The following is a 14732-nucleotide window of genomic DNA, read 5'->3' as shown; positions in this document are numbered from 1 at the left end:
TGCCTATTCATTTCGTGTAGCCTCTCCGGGGTATAATACCAATACGTGGACACCTTGGTGAGTGTTTCCGTGAGACCTGTATGATATGCAGAGTGTCTCGCCCGATGCGCAATTTGATCCCATTCTTTATGACTAAGCGTCCTTCCCAATTCCCTATTCCCTATTCCAGCGTTCCCTACCCGGGTTATAGAAATGAAACGGAGGGGGCTGCAGGAATTTATAAAGGTCGGTAATTAGCTTAGCATCAGCGGCGCGGGTCACTAACCACCGCTCGTATGGCGTTATCTGGCGATCAGCAGTGCCCCGCACCTGAGATTGAAGCGCCCAGTGCCTAACCTGCATGTATCGTAATCTATCCGATTCAGGCAGTTGGAACTCCTGTTTCAAGTGCTGAAAAGGGACCACTCCCTCAGATCCATATATATGGAAGGGCGCTCGGCAGCCCACTGCCCGCCAGTGGGAAAAAGCGCCTGGTTCCATGCCGGGGGAGAAATCAGGGTTATCCGCTATCGGTGTGAAAGGCGAAGGGAACGTGGTGAGTTCACGAACTTCATTGACTGCATCCCACACCCTCAAGGGGACTCGCGTGACGAAGGAAGCATAGAGGTTGGGGGGGCGATGAATCCGACGCAAGAATGGAACCTCCTGGAGGGGGCGCCCCGCCACCGCCTGGTCTTGAAAGAGCCAGTGGTTGTCGGATTCCCACCTGCTCCACTCCACTAGGTAGCGCAGCTGCGCCGCCTGGAAGTATTTCCGGAGGTCCGGGATACCGAGGCCCCCCGCCTCCGGGGCCAGCGTGGAAAGAACCCTCTTCATCCTCGGCTTGCGGCCCTGCCAGACGAAGCGCGCAATGTCGGCTTGTGTCTGTCTAATCCAGCCCACAGGTGGCTGAAGCGGCAAAGCTCGAAAGAGGTACAAGATCTGGGGCAGGATCGTCATCTTGACCGCTGCAATCCTGCCGAGCCAGGACAGCAGGCTTTTACTCCAGCGGCCCAGCTCTTCCTTGATTTTCCTGCTAAGAGAGGCATAATTGGCCGTTACCATCGCTGGTAACGTTGGTGCTAGCAGAATCCCCAGATACGGCACCAGGGATGTTGACCACTGCATGGGGAAAAGCCACTGCAGATCTTGTCTGGTATCCGCGGCCAGGGATACGTCCAGGGCCACCGACTTGCCCATGTTCATCTTAAAACCAGCCACTTTGGAAAAAGCGTCCAGTTCCCGAATACACGCGGGGAGAGCCCGTCTAGGATCGTCCAATGTCAGCAGGACATCGTCTGCATAAAGACTGATCGTGTGGACATACTGCCCCATCTTGATCCCAATCGCATCCGGGTTTTGGCGAATTCTCTGGGCAAACGGCTCCATATAGAGAGCAAAGAGGAGTGGGGAAAGCGGGCACCCCTGCCTGGTACCCCTTTCGATCGCAAAGCTACGGGAGCTGCACCCGTTAATTCTCACTGTCGCCGAAGGGGATTTGTAGCAATTAAAGACCATCAAACAGAATTTGTCTCCAATACCCAGTTTCCGGAGCACCTGCTCAAGATAAGGCCAGTGAACGCGGTCGAATGCCTTCTCGGCATCTACTGCTAGCAGCATCCTTTCACCCGGGATCCGCAAGGCTTTCTCCAAAATGTGTGCTACTCTCTTAGTGTTATCAACGGTTTGTCTGCCGGGCACAAAGCCAGCTTCATCAGCCTCAACCAGGCCCGGCAGATGCAGGGCCAATCTAGATGCCAGAATCCCCGTGTATAATTTAAGGTCGACATTCAGGAGTGAGATAGGCCTGTATGAGCCGCAGAGGGCCCGGTCCTTCCCAGGCTTCGGGATCACTGAGACCGTTGCTCTTAACAGGTCCGGTGGAATGGCTCCTGGCTCGGAAAAGGAGTTAAACAGGCGGGTGAGAATAGGAGCTACAACCGGGCAAAAGGTTTTATAAAACAGGGACGTGTAACCGTCCGGGCCCGGAGCTTTCCCGTGTTTGAGCTTGGCTATCACGGATATCACCTCCTCCACATGAATGCTGCGCTCGAGGTATTCCGCCTGCGCTGAGTCCAGCGCCGGAAGGGCTACTGACTCCAAATAATCCGTTGCATCCTGCGACGAGGGGGGTTCCCCCGTGAAAAGCGCCTCATAGAAACTACAGAACGTTTCTGCCACCGCGGCGTCATCAGAGACCGCCACCCCATCAGCACCGAGCAGTTCCTTCACCACATTACGATGGTGCGCGATTCGAAGCCTATTCATCAAAAGTTTGCCACACCTATCCCCTCCCGTATAAAACACATGTTTTAGACGCAGCGCCGCGTATTCCGCCCTGTCCATGTCCAACGCCGACAGGAGCTTCCTGGCAGCTTTCAACTGCCTCCACACCCTAGGAGCTCCGGTACGGCGATGGACCTGTTCCAATTCCCGGACCTGGGAAGTCAGCTCCTCCCTCTTACGCTGCCTCTCCCTGTTTTCTGCTGAGGAGATGGAAATGAACTCCCCCCTGAGAACCGCCTTCAACGCCCCCCACTGCGTCGCTGGCGAGGTGTCCGAGTTATCATTGTGTGCCTGGTATTCCCGGATCGCTTCCTCAATATGCTTCACAACCGTTTTTTTATGCAGGAGGGCGTCTCTAAGACGCCACACCCCCCGAGAGGGGGAGGCCGTCGGAAGCGCAAATGTGCCCACGACTGGCACATGATCAGACAACGACAGGACCCCAATGTCCGCCGCCGTAGCAGCGGCACACACCGGTCCGCTAACCAATAAGTAGTCCAGCCGTGCGTAGGTCCGGTGCGCATGTGAATAATAAGAATAGTCCCTATCCGTGGGGTGGAGGGTGCGCCAAAGATCATGCAGATCCATATCAGCGATGCGAGCCTTCCCAGCCTGTGAGAGTTCCCCAGTCTGCGGGTATGGCTGCGCCGATCTATCGAGTGTGGAGTCAAAAACTATATTCAAATCACCCCCTAGAATGATGTGTCTATCAGGGGAGGTAGTCACGTCTACCAGCACCGAGTCTAGAAAGCGCTCTTGGTGGTCATTGGGGCTATATAAAGAGCCAATAGTGAACGTTGTGTCCCCCAGCCGGAGGCGGTATGCCGATAGCCTCTCCTTCTGTTCTGCAAATTTGTACAACACCTCCCCCCTGAAGGAACTCGCTATCAAAATGGCCACCCCCGCGGTCTTAGATGCAGCAGAGGAGAAAAACTGAGTTGGAAACTTGTTAGAGCGCATCCTATGACAATCCCGTGGTAGTAAATGGGTCTCCTGCAGGAGGCATATATCTGCCTGCGCCCCCTCCAGCAGAGATAAGATTGCCCTTCGCTTCACTGGGTTGTTCAGACCCTTAACATTAAGGGTCACTACTTTCAGTGTCGACATATCCCCAAGTGACCATAAGTGCCAAGCCGCGGGCAGTCAATGAGCGGGGGGGGCACGGGACAGCAGCGCAGGACAATCAAAGTAAAACCAAGCAATAGCATTTGAGATATTGGACGGTACCCCTTCTACCCCTAAACAACTCCCAACCCCCTCCAAAACAGACCCATGGCAACTAGCCAACTCCCCACCCATGCTCAAACAACCCATTGTCCCAGTCATGTCCCAAAACGGACAAGTCTGTGGAAAGTACAAAAAGTGGACGTCCGGCCACTCGTTCTTCCCGCCTCTCCCCCGACCCTCCCTCCAACCCCCAAACCTGGCATTGCAGAAGCTATGTCCATCTCCCCCCGGAGTGAATCTACGCCGTCATGGCGACTCCGTTCGTGGCGGCCGAGTCCCTGGCCGCTTCTCTCAGGGCGTTGGCCATTTCTGCCCTGATGGTGGGTGAGTCCGGCCGTTCAGCACTAGCCGTCGATCTCCTCCTCGCTGATCGCCGTCGCCCTCTTCGATCAGAACGCCTCCAGCCCGGTGTCGCTTCACCCTCTTCCGTGGCCGTGAGGCCCAGGACACCACAGACGTCCTGCAAGGAACGCAGCTGGTGTAGCACGCCATTCCATCGGAATATTAGGCGAAAGGGATGCCCCCAAGAGTACGGCGTCTCATTCTCTCTCAGGAAATCCGTCGCGATTTTGAAGGACCTGCGCTTCTGTAGCGTGATGGCAGACAGGTCCTGAAACAACGCCACAGGCCGTTCGCGGAAGGTCAGCGGCTGTTTCTTGCGAGCCTCAGCCATTATGCGTTCCTTTACTGGGAAATCTGGGAGGTAGGCCAAAATGTCCGGTGGAGGTGCCGTCGACTGTCGCTGTCGGCCGACCCTGTGGGCCCTGTCGATCCGAATCGGGAAGTCCGCGGGCTCTCCCAGAATGTCCCTGAACAAGTCCTTCAGGTAGCCCGTCAAATCTGTCCCTTCATCTGCGGACGGTACACCTCGGACTCGAATGTTGTTTCTTCTCGACCTGTTCTCCAGGTCTTCATTATGTGCCTGAAGTTCGACATGCTGCTCCCTGAGACGGAGAACGTCTTGCTGTAAATGGACAATCTCCTCGTCTCTCCGTTGAGCCGCTGCCTCCACCGTCTCCATCCGCTCACCTAGGCCTTCCACCTCCCTACGGACCTCGCGCACTTCGCTGGCCACCTCCTGCTTCAGTGTCTGAAAGTCAGCCTTAAGCGAGCTGAACAGGTCTTCCATGAAGGACCTTGTGATGGGGGGCTCACCCCCGGCCGGGTCCGCTGCAGTTCTAGAAGAGCTTGGGGACGGTTGCGCCCTGTCGCATTGCTGCTGGGCTCTGCTGAGCATGTCCGGCAGGGTGCGGTCCCCCTTCCTCGAACCCCGGTTCCCCGACATTCGTGCTCTTGCAGGTCCCGGCGTCGATGAGTCTCCGACGACTGGCAGAGCACCGCCAGGGGGAACGTCCGCTGTAGTAGGGACACCACGGGTCCTGCGCCACCGAGGACAAAATGGCGGGCCAGCTCCGTCGCAGAGGCCGACTCACACCCCAACCAAAGTTCAAGCGCTGGCCACTAAAAGGGGGACCCAGACCACAGTATCTCCCAGAACAAAAGAGCTATGCAGGGCCAGGGGTGTAGAAGCTGTCCCCGGACGGCACTGTGGGAGGGCCTCGCCACCGTTGGCGTGAAGATAAGATGGCGGCTGGGCGTAGCCGGGCAGATCCTCCGAGCCGGATGGCGCCGCCAAGGCTATGCAAAGAGTCAGTGCCCCTGAAATGAGCCCCCTCCAGGCTCGCTGAGTCTAAAAGAGTCAAATGACCTGGCCCCCGCTCCTGAGCACTGTCCCAAACTGGCGACGGGGTCGGGGCTCACGCTGTGTAGCAAGCCACCGCTACAGATCCAAGTGCCTCCACAATCAGACAATAGGCATCCCTCCTCACGGCACCTTGTGGTAGCTACCCATCCGGCATACCAAACCGGGCACAATCTGATGCGAGTATGCAAGCGAACTCCGTGCCAGGCCACCAGACACCGGCACCAGGGTCTACTCAGGCCTCCCGGCCAGCGCTCCGCTCCACTCCGCTTCCGTGGCGCTCCGCAGTTAGCTTATCGGTCCCTGAGCGTGCCTCCGCCGGAGCGTTCGGGACCAAAGTTGCACCAATGTGTGCCCCAGGGTCTCTGCCACCCTTCCCACGACTGCTGAGCTCCAGCGGGGGGAGAGAAGCTGTCGAAAAAAGGGCTCGGGCCTAGTCGGGCCGGAGGAGCTGCGGGAAGAAGCGTCCGCTCACCCCGCCATCTTGGCCACGCCCCCCTGAAGATCACTTTTAGCAAGCTTGTTCGCACTAAATCTGCATTAGATAGCCTATAGTGGAAGCAAGCTTCTTATACATAAGTGCAGGATTTCAGAATAGCATTGGGATAAACAGGTACATTCATGAGTATCTTTAACCTATTAGCGGACCACAGTGAGCCTTGGGAGGGATCCCAGGGAAAGAGGGATTCCAGATTGGAAGTAGCCACATCTATGGAGCACCAGGTAGCTGTGTCCCCACTGACTGACTGCCTCAGCCGCATAAAATGTATTTACATGTAATTCCAGATCGATGCTACTAGTGGCTGCTGCTGAGTGGGTCATCATTTCAAGTGCATTATTTGAGCCGGTGGTTTCCGGTGCTCATCAATACTGATGCTAGAGCACCAGTTAAGGACACGTTCATTTTTGGTAGGCGCAGGGAGATTAAGTGATTCGCCCAGAGTCACAGGATGTTTTGCCGAGACTCTAGTCTGGATACTCAGCTCCGAGGTTGGCAGCTCTGGTCATTGCACCACATCCCCTCCTCACTTGTAGGGTTTGTTGGTTCTGTGTTAGGCAGGCTAAAGGGAGACAGGAGGCTGGTCGAAGATGCCTCCTAACGAGATCCCTGGTACTTCTTTTTTTACAAATTAACCTTAACATAGTGAGTTCAGTGACATGAACAGGAGAATAACAAACACATCTCATGTCTAGTAGTAATTACGATGTGGACTTGCTTGTTTGGGAAATTGCACAAACTCCACTTTTCTGTTTTTGGTAATATCCAGTGGCATCACGTGTTCCATCCTTTAATATATCTACTTCGTGGTTTATCCCACATTGAATGCCCTCTATAATTGCACTGCTTGGGGCCACAACTTTTTTCTATCACAGATCACGCAATAATTCACTTGAAATGTAGCCATTAACCAGGCCCAACTAAAGAGCAGAAGTAAATTGACAGCCATCTTACTGTGGTACACAATGCAATACGAACATGATTATAATAATACTAAGGTTTCAGTTGATAAATCTCTGTCTAGCTCTGGTCACAGTAAGTGCACTCGCAGCCAGTGGTGAACCTTGCTTTCTGATGAGGAAATTTCCAGGAACTGTGTGAGAGCTGATTTCACAAGACGCTTAGGGCACAGCAGCTGTTAATAAACTGTGTTCCATAGTGCTGCACGTTCTGAAATCCAGACTGTAAATTAAATAAAATGACGTTCAATATTTTTGTATCCATTTTTGCTGCAGGCTTGTATGACGGTTTCATGCTTATCTATATTTACTAGTCCTTTTATTGTTTCTGTTTCTGCAGTTCTCTCCCTTCCACGCGACCATACTGGCTTCCTGCTCCTATGACTTCACTGTCAGGTACTTTTTTTTTTAATTACGGCGTTGTGGGCGTGGCTCTTCGAAGGAAGATTCCGTTTAAATCATAGTTCAGCTGCAAATAAGCCTTGTCAATAAGTGGAATATAAAACATCTTTTCCGCGTGCATGGATATGAAGTGCGACACATCCTTCTGCCTAATGCATCCACCACACACGTATATCATCCATGGCCCCTGTAAGGTTAACCAAACAAAGTCTCCCTTAAGGAAACCCGCCATGACAGATGTTACTGTCAACATTTTTCCCACAGATTGCGGAGTGATATTATATTTCCGTTTTTCGTGGTAAATGTTGATAAGCACTAGGGAAGTAGCAGCAGCGTCACCTTATCCATTCTGTGGAGATACCATTGTGTGTGGCCTTCTTTTCCAATCTACCTACGAAAAGAGCTTTTTCGGTTTATCACTGGAGGTTGTTAATATACGCACTTGATTCGTCATCTCAGCATTGTTCATGAATGCCTCAACTCTTGTTTTCCTTCAATTAAGGCTTTCTGGCTGAGTTTCTTGAAAGCAGCATTTTTTAGCCGTTAGGCTTGTATTCACCAGACTGACTAGTCACACCAAAGTCATGACCCTTAAAATAGTTATCACCAGTGCTTGAAATGGAAAAATAAAAGTGCAGGTACTCTGGGACAGAGTACCTGCCTTTTTCTGAGAAGTGCCGGTACTCTCTATTTAAAAGTATCACGTTTTCCTTGAGAAGTGCAGGTACTCTCCCTATCAAAATAAAAAAAAAGTCCCGGTACTCAGTCCCGGACAGTACCGGCCCATTTAAAACATTGGTTATCACACTATTAATACTGGAATTTTGTACGAAAGGCGTTTGCACCCTGGCCCACTCTACCTTGTTTTGGCTTTTTATATCTACATTTGACGTTATCATACTCTGGTCGGATCTCTTATTTCAAGGGGCTAGTTGTTCGTAATGTAAGTCCACAGACACTGCAAGAACTCCTAGTGGCAGTCCGTTTATGAGCTTCGCAGTATTCCACTAAAGAGGGGATGCTTCCTTTTTTCAGCGAAACTGACCATCGTGGTATTTATAACAAAAAGTTAGCCTGTCTTTTTCAAACTGCTCATATCACGGTCTTTAAGACACAAGTTCTTCCCACTCACTATTAGTCAAATCAGATTGCTAACCAGCTAGAGCTACCCTTAGTAGGGACTGATCACTAGTCGGGCGCAGTAGTTTCCATATACCTCTTAACTCACCTGCTGTTTTTCTTTTTCATACGCCTTACTGGAAATGCCCTATTAAATGCCTGACTTCATATGCATTTTTTATTTAAGAGATTGGCAGGTATGTATCCTTGTTGGAGATACCACTCAGACCGATTCTTGAGTCCCTTGATTGCTCTACACCCGGCATAACCATAGGATAACAAAACGCGTAAACAGGCACAGTAAGTGTTAGACCTGGCATCCTTGGCGTGGTTTCCCCAGTCTTTTTGCCTCTGCCTCCTGCATTTTTTATGTTATTCTGGACTTCATTTTTGCTGGTTTATGTACCCTAGGCCCTTTACCACTGCTGACCAGTGCTCAAGTGCAAGTGCTCCCTGTGTAATTTGTAATTCTGATTGGTTATCCATGATTGGCATATTTGATTTACTGGTAAATCCTAGTAAAGTGCACTGAGTGTGCCCAGGGACTGTACATCAAATGCTACTAGTGGGCCTGCAGCACTGGTAGTGCCACCTACATAAGTAGCCCTGTTAATTTGTCTCAGGCCTGCCATTTCAGTGTCTGTGAGTGCAAGTTTAAACTGCTATGTCGACCTGGCAAGTGCACCTGGTTGCCAGCTCCTAACCTTCCCTTTTACTACTAGTAAGGCACCCCTAAGTTATTCCCAAACTTACTGTGTATGTGAAAGGAGTGACATCTACATGTCCTGATAGTGAAAAATTGCCAATTTCCATTTTCACTATTGCAAGGACTAGCTCTCCCATAAGTTATCTTTGGAGCTTCCTTGTAATATTTCACAAGTGTAACTTTCAGTTGGGAACAGCTAGAGATTTGGAGTTTGGGCTCTCTAAGTTCAGAATTTAAAAACACATATTTTAGTGAAGGAGGTTTTTAATTTGTATGTTTGAAAATACCACTTTTAGAAAGTAGGCATTTTCATGTTTAACCACCCTGTGCCTTTACCTGCCTGTGGAGTCAACGTCTGGTTTAGACTGTCAGGGGCCTGTTTGTGCATTCACTCCAGACAGTCACACCTGGCTGATGGGCCTTCCTGAGGTAGCGTGGTGGGAGCAGCTGTGACCTGCACCTAAATAGCACTGTGCCTGGACTCGCACAATGCTGTCTCCACCCTTCTGAGTGTGTCTGAAGACAAGACCAGGTAGGGCAAGAACTTGTGCACTACAAAGACAATCCTTTGAAGAATGCCTACTTCAAAGGGCAAAAGGCATATTAGTATTGGACCTAAAACCCCGGACCTTTAGAACACTTCTGGATTAAGAGGAACCTCTGCCAAGGAGAAGAGCTGAAGGGTTTGAGGAGGAGTACTGCCCCTTTGCTGTGTGTTGATTTGCTGGGTTGGCCTGCAGTTGCTACGCCTGCTTTGGAGAGGAAAAGGACTGGACTTTGCTTTGTATACTGCTTGTGAAGTTTATCCAAGGGCTTGTGTGTGCATGCCTCCTGTTTAAAAGTCTCAGGGTCAGCACAGACTTCACCTTCAGTATCCCTGAACTCCACTGCCGGGATTTCGGGTCTGCCAAGTGGTGCTAATTCCAGTTCTGGGCCCGTGGAGGTTGTTCTTGAGACAAAGATCTGATTGAAATCATCAAAATCGGCATCTCCCTTCCAGCGCCTGTTTTTCCGATGTAGAACCACCGTGCGGGAGAATATTCCATGCACTGCTGCCGAAGAAATCAACGCAACGCCTCCCCGCGGCGAAGAAACCGCTGCAGCCTGAGTTCAGCCTCCTGTGTCTCCGAAGTCCGAGGCTGCTTTAACCCCTTCGCTGCTCATGACGAGCTCAGCTCGTCATGAGGCACGGTTGAGCTGTGCTCATGACGAGCTGAGCTCGTCATGAACAATGGGAAAATATAATATTCAGCACAGGAGGAAAATATCACTAGCAGCCAAGGTGATAATGACTTCGACACAGGTCTTTCTGTGCGACTGACAAGATCTACGCATCATGGGACCACGGCTGAAGAAATCGACACAACACCTGTTTGGCGCTGCCACATCGACCTCCAGCGCATCTGGATTTCTACGCATCCTACCTGTGCGACAAGTTTCCCGACGCATCTCCCGTAGACTAGGACCGCCTTGGATGACGATGCATCCCTTCCCCCTACAATCCGAATTTGACTCAACACTTCTCCTGCTTGCAGCAGAACTGACGCATCGCCTCCCCAAGAACTCAGGAATCAACATATCGCTTTGTTTTCCAACGCTTCCCTCCTTTGTGGCTGTTTTGCCTTGTGGATTTTGACACATTAAGGTACTTTGCATAAAATCACTGCATCAATAGAGTTCTATGGACAGAATTGCTTGGAATCTTTTAAAAGTCATATTATGAGTTGCGTATATTGCATCTTTGTCATGTTGATCTTGTTTGCTTTATCTAAAGATACATTATTTTTCAAAATTGGTGTGGTGTCCATTTGTAGTGTTTTCACTGTGTTACTGTGTGTTATGTTCAAATACTTTACACATTGCATCTGAGATAAGACTGTCTCCCCTTGCCAAGCTACCAAGTGGGGTAGCAGGGGCTGTCTGGGTGTGTAACTCCCTTATCCTGACTAGAAGTAGGGGTCCATACTTGCACTGTGTGCAAACCACTGCCAACTAGAGACCCCCATTTATAACAGTAAGTCCTTGTGTTTATTGCTCCACATCACAACAGCTACTGGAATCTTTCAGCAAGAGAAGACCAACTTATGTGGCAGGGTCGGATAAATTATGCATCAAGAAAAGGCAAAATTTTAGGCCAAATGCGGCACATTATGTGATAGCATTACTTCAAGATGTTGTCAATTTTTCACATGTAAATACGGTTTGGGCAAAGGTTTCACCTCATTAATACCAGTTTAACAGAGGGGAAAGTGTAGAGGTGGAATTAAAAGGATAGAGCCAGGAATATAATATAAGAAACTGGGGAGAGTGAGAGGAGAAGGAGTGGGGTTGATTTAAAGAGGGCAGAACCAGCAAGAGAAGTTGGAAGGCTGGTTGAGAGATGGGAGGTTTGGAGTAGACCAGGAAGGAGGGAGATGTCTGGAAGAGAGGCAGAGCCAGCAAGAGAAAATAAAATGAGGGGAAAGTGTAGAGGTGGGTGTAAAAGGGCAGAACCAGCAAGGGAATGTAAGAGGCTGGGGAGAAATGAAAGGTAAAGATTAGAGTAGAAGAAAAGTAAGTGTAAGTGGGCAGACTTGCAAGAAGAGGTAAGTGATTTTAGGTGAGAGAGGAAGAAGCAAAAGGTGAATATAAGAGGGAAAAACCAACAGGAAAAGGTACGAGGCTTGGTAAAGAAGGAGAGGGAAAGCAAAAGTCCCGTAAAGGGACCAGAATGAGCAAAACAAAATGTATTAACAGGCAGGCAGTGATATGACAGAAGACAAAATAAATTGTATATTAAAAACATAAGCCTACTTGTTTATTATCCCATTTAATCCACTAATAATGCACTGATCTATATAAAAGTAGTATTGCGTCTAGTGTTAGGTTAAATAAGAGTGAGTTATCAGTCTTCTTAATGCAACATCATGCCTATCTTCTTGTTGCCCCTTGTCTCTAAAATCCCTGAAAAAAAGGTCAGCTGCCAAATCTCATTTGTCAAGAAGTAATTCACTTCTTTGCCGTGTTCATGTTCAAGCTGCCTTCTGTTCACCCAATGGGAGAGAAGTATCTCTTCTTGCTGCACCAGACAATCTGGGCTTGATTGAGGTAGAGCACCCCAGATATTACTTGATCTTAGCGTTGTGTTTGTCATCCAAAGCTTATTAATCGACTGGAACAACATAGCATTCAAGGTACTTCCCTGGTGTGGTTTCCATCTTTTATGTCTCAGAGTTCACAAACAGTCCGCCTTCTCCCATTTCAGTCATGTCCTAAATCTCTTGGCTGTGGAACCCCTCAAGGCTTCTCTCTGTGCACTATGCTGTTTATCCTTTATCTTGTCTGGTTAGTGTTATTTCTACCATCATCTGATTTCTCTCTCTAAAATATTATGTTGATATCGAAAGCATTGTTCTCTTCAACGATAATGTCTGATGTACACAGGAGGGTTGGTCCTGCATCCTAGCAGTTTCCCACCTGATCAACTCAAATTAAAACCCAATAACAACAAAACAGAGGCCCTCATCTTTAGAGGACATCCTAAGATATGGTCTTCTCTTTGGTGAAGGGTCTGGCTGCGCCATTGATTAATTTGTACCGGTGTTTGCCGGTGCTCTGCACCGGCCTTATTTCTCAACATTGGCACTTATTTCTGACAGGCCACCACATAGTGGCATTGTCTGTATATTCTTTAGAAAAGCACATTAGTGGAGTATTTATAAATTAAAATACACTGAAATTAAAAGGACAATACGTCGATCAGGTCATTTGTACAGCTTTGGTGACATGGAATCATTCGGATTGGCACATTTATTGGAGTGTGATGGTTTGTGTAGGGCTGGGCGGAATTTGCGTAATCGAGTTACGCTAATCTCCGCGAAACGGTAAAAAATCTCCGTGAACACACAGAAATTCCGCGAGCACGCGGAATTGCTTGTTCACGGTGCTTTTTTCCTGTTTGCAATTGCTGTTTGCGTGCTCGGGGGGAAATATCTTGTGAACAGGCATTTTCAGAACGCAAACAAACAAAACATGTTGCGAAGTCGCGGAACGCAGAATTTTGGGCAATTTCGCGTTCTCCTCGGAATGTGAAATTACCCAAATTTCGCAAATTCCGCAAGCAGAACAGAATTTACCGCCCAGGCCTAGTTTGTAGGTAATGGCGGCACTGCATTTGGCTGCACTGGTAGGGGGTGCAAGGTGCAGTGGCCTCGTGTGAAATACCTTGAGCTCATCCACTTAGTTTATACAAAGCACTGATGCTGGGCCTACTACCCACCCCAGCTCTGTCACCAACAAATCTTGGATTCATTTTCAACGATCTTATCACCTTCTTTGCACAGATCTGCCATGTATCTTCCGCTTTCTTTCACCACACATGTATGCTATTCAAATCCACCATGTGTCCCCTTCCCACTTTTGGCAGACTGCTTTAAATGTAAAGATCTTCTCACAACTAGATTAGGGAAACTCTGTCTTCAAATTACAGCCCGCCTTCAAATCATTCAGAGCACTGCTGCACGCATCACCTGAGCTCTGCCCTCTTCTCAGCCGTCTCTTGCCTCCTTCTGCTGTCCACTCACTTCCAGTCGCCGAACGATCTACCTTCGAAACTTTGTGTGTTTGTCATTGTACACTCCAAAACCAGTCCCTTTCTTTCTTCATCTTTGCATCACTGCTTATGGCTTCCCAAAATTAAAAGGGCGTTTAGGAGCAGGGGCATAACAAAGGCCCCTGCAGCCCCTGTGGTAAGGTGGGCCCAGGCTTACTCATATGGAGGGGGCCCCCTCTACCCCTTCTGATGCAAGTTTGAGGGGCCCCTTCAGCATATATTCAAGGGGGGTCTATAGTTTTGTTATGCCACTCTTTGGGAGGCTAATGTTTCTCTGTTCTGACTGCAAAGCACTGGAACTCCCTCCCATCTGAGCATTGGTGTGATTCCAGCCTTTACTATCCTTGGCAGCATGGCAGGGGCAATGTGTGGTGCCAGCTGCAGCGGCCTCCTGACGAGAGCCCTGGCACTTTTTTTTTTTAACAAATTAAGCACTGCATACGCACCGCATGACACATAAACAAACATACTACCACAGTAAATGTGCACACACTACACTGGTTGCATGAGCATACACATAACATAGGCTGGCACAGACACCAACCATTAGCATAGCCTTCTCTCGTTAGCACCTTCACTGCACTCCCACTGGTGTTGACTGCCGCTCATCTACACAGCCCAGCGTGGGCAGTAGCTCTGCTGCATGTGGGGAGCATAGCGGGAAGGGCTTGAAGCATGAGGCAATAGCATGGGAAGCAGGCACTTCAGGCTCGGCTCCTTTTGGGCTCGATGATTAAACAGGCCTGGGCGTTGTTCAGGGAGTTTCGCTATGCGGAACTCCGCGAAATGACAAAAAAACCTCTACGGAGTTCCGCAAGTAGTTGAATGCAGTGCAAACTGCCGTTTGCGCTGATCTTCCTGCCGCTCGGGTAGAAATTCTACCCAAGTGGCAGTTCTCGCTCGCCAACTTACCGTTGGCGAGCGCAAGCAGGGAAAATTCTCTGCTGCAGTACGTGGAGCAGAGTTTGCTGCAATCCTCGAGCTTCGCTGAGCAAGGAGTGCAGAAAACTCTGCAAAGTCCGCAATCGGAGCAGAGTTCACCGCCCAGGCCTAGGATTAAACAGAAACTTGTGCAGAGTCAAGCTAGGCATCTGGCTGGGGCATTCAGTGGTTCTCCAAACGCACCTGGTCCAGCATAAATAGCTATATACGTAAGACAAGAAAAAATTTCTTTTTCTCTGAAGTGTTCAGTAGTGCGCTGCCTATGCATGGACAAGATCGGAAAATAAGAACATTTTCCGAGGATCACTCCTTTCAACCAG

The 14732-nt window shown here is 49.6% G+C and overlaps 1 protein-coding gene across 1 annotated transcript in view; it reads left to right on the top strand.

Moving 5' to 3' along the window:
• The window catches only part of PEX7 (peroxisomal biogenesis factor 7), a 1199560-nt gene that overhangs the window by 705202 nt on the left and 479626 nt on the right, over nt 1-14732 (top strand). The window contains exon 8 of the mRNA XM_086927402.1: nt 6993-7048. Within this exon, the coding sequence (XP_086783528.1) occupies nt 6993-7048 (56 nt within the window). The remainder of the gene's footprint in view (nt 1-6992; nt 7049-14732) is intronic.

The sequence above is a fragment of the Lissotriton vulgaris genome, chromosome 6 (assembly GCF_964263255.1).
Source record: "Lissotriton vulgaris chromosome 6, aLisVul1.2, whole genome shotgun sequence".
In the NCBI taxonomy this organism is placed as follows: Eukaryota; Metazoa; Chordata; class Amphibia; order Caudata; family Salamandridae; genus Lissotriton; species Lissotriton vulgaris.
This window is presented reverse-complemented; position numbering and strand designations above follow the sequence as displayed.